Below are 1,677 nucleotides of genomic sequence, written 5' to 3'. Positions count from 1 at the left end.
AGCGGGTGCCAGTGGCAAGAGAGAAAACACTTGGTCCCATTTTACTGGCCGAGGGAAAGCCGGGCCACGGCCGGGAGGACGCAGCACCGGGATCCATACGCAGGGTGCCCCCGTCTCGGCGTCCGTCCTCAGCCAGGTCACAGTCACCTGCAAGCAGAGAGTGGGGTGAGGTGGGGTGAGCGGCCGCAGAGGCACCGCACCCCAGCCCGGCGCCCAGGCCCCATGGGCACGAGGAGGGAGACCCCCCAAACGTCCCCAACCCACGGGAACCCGCTCCTGTCCGCGCCTTGCTGATGCCGGCGGTCGCGTTAGCTCCAGGACGCAGCCCAGCTCCACGGAGGTGCCCTGGTGCTTCCTACAACTGGGGAACCAGCCCCAAACCCACAAGGAAACCTTCTCCCAAGGGCTGAAAGTCTGGGGTCTCCCGGTCGCTCAAACCAGCAGTTGGTGGGATCATGTGCTGCGTGGGGATGGCACCTCAGGGTCTGCCATCGCCCGTCCCCGCAGCAGGCAGAGGATAAGGGGCAAAGCGTCCCCAGGACACGTCACGGTTCCTCTTTTCACCACATCCCCCGGGTTCTCCGCTGGCGGCGTGACCCACCTGCCCCAAAGCGTCCCCGAAGGTCCCTCACCTCCTGTGCCCACGGGAGAGGTAGTCCCGGTTCAGAGAGCAGAGCTGCTGCTCCAGGCGGAAGATGCGAAACGCCAGGTATGAGGAGGACACGACCAGGAGGCAGATGCTGGGAGCAGAGGAACGAGCACAAGCGCTCAGCAGCTGGTGGTCGAGACGGGCGTCCCCAGCGTACCCCCCGCGCCCTCCCCGCACTTACAGCACAATGAAGACCTTCAGGAGCTGGTAGTCGGAAGGTCTCAGCTCCGCCACGCAGCTCTGCTCCACCTCCAGCTCCTCCTCGGTGTTTATTGCACTTTCTGAAAGTTAAGCCCGGAGTCAGCGGCACGGCAACGCCGGGCGGATGCTCACGCTCCTCCGGCAACCAGGAGCCTTCAAGCATCAAATATGCCTCCCCCATGGGCTGACGCTGCCTGCACGGTGTTACGGGCACCCACAGCCAGGAGACCCCATCTCCAGGACCCCATCCCCAGCCTCAACCCTGCTCATCTGCGAGGTAGAAATGCCCTCCAGGAGAGCAGGGGATGGATGAACACGTATTTATGGAGGTTTACGCCCGGCACCGTGTGCGGGGCAGGATGCAAACCCGCGCCCCTGGGTCGGACGCAGCCCTCACCCGAAACCAGGGGCTCCTCGGAGGTGAAGGAGCTCTCCTTGGCGCTCAGGCTGCTGACGGAGGCCCGATGGATGCACTGGTAGTCAGCGTCCGGCAGCGACAGTGACAGCGAGGCGGGTGACACCTTCCTCCACTTGCCCTCGGGGACGATCACCTCCTGCGGGAACAGCCCCGGGTGAGCCGTGCCGCTGGCAGCGGTTTCTCCCATAAAACCAGCGGCGCCGAGGACACGGTGGGGCCGGATTCGGACTCCAGCCTTACGGCACCTCCCATCGAGCACCAGCGCACCCAAAACATCGTCCTAAGGGGGAGCTGGTCCTCCACGCTGGCCCTGGTTCCTACAGCCATGGGAAGGACCTGCCCACACACCCCACGCCTGCCCCAAATACCGATTGCTGCCTCCTTCACCCCTTGGTTTGGAGCTCAGCAT

The 1,677-nt window shown here is 64.8% G+C and overlaps 1 protein-coding gene across 1 annotated transcript; it reads right to left on the bottom strand.

The window, feature by feature from the left end:
- Positions 1 to 628: 628 nt before the first annotated feature.
- Positions 629 to 1,404, bottom strand: GRAMD2 (GRAM domain containing 2; the record flags this gene model as incomplete). The annotated part of the gene is made up of 3 exons (XM_010292740.1): positions 629 to 740; positions 831 to 930; positions 1,248 to 1,404. Coding segments are annotated over 3 exons (369 nt in total), but the record flags the coding sequence as incomplete, so codon positions are not given.
- Between the last annotated feature and the right edge of the window lie 273 nt (positions 1,405 to 1,677).

Source organism: Phaethon lepturus, unplaced genomic scaffold (genome assembly GCF_000687285.1).
Source record: "Phaethon lepturus isolate BGI_N335 unplaced genomic scaffold, ASM68728v1 scaffold28098, whole genome shotgun sequence".
Classification (NCBI taxonomy): Eukaryota; Metazoa; Chordata; class Aves; order Phaethontiformes; family Phaethontidae; genus Phaethon; species Phaethon lepturus.
This window is presented reverse-complemented; position numbering and strand designations above follow the sequence as displayed.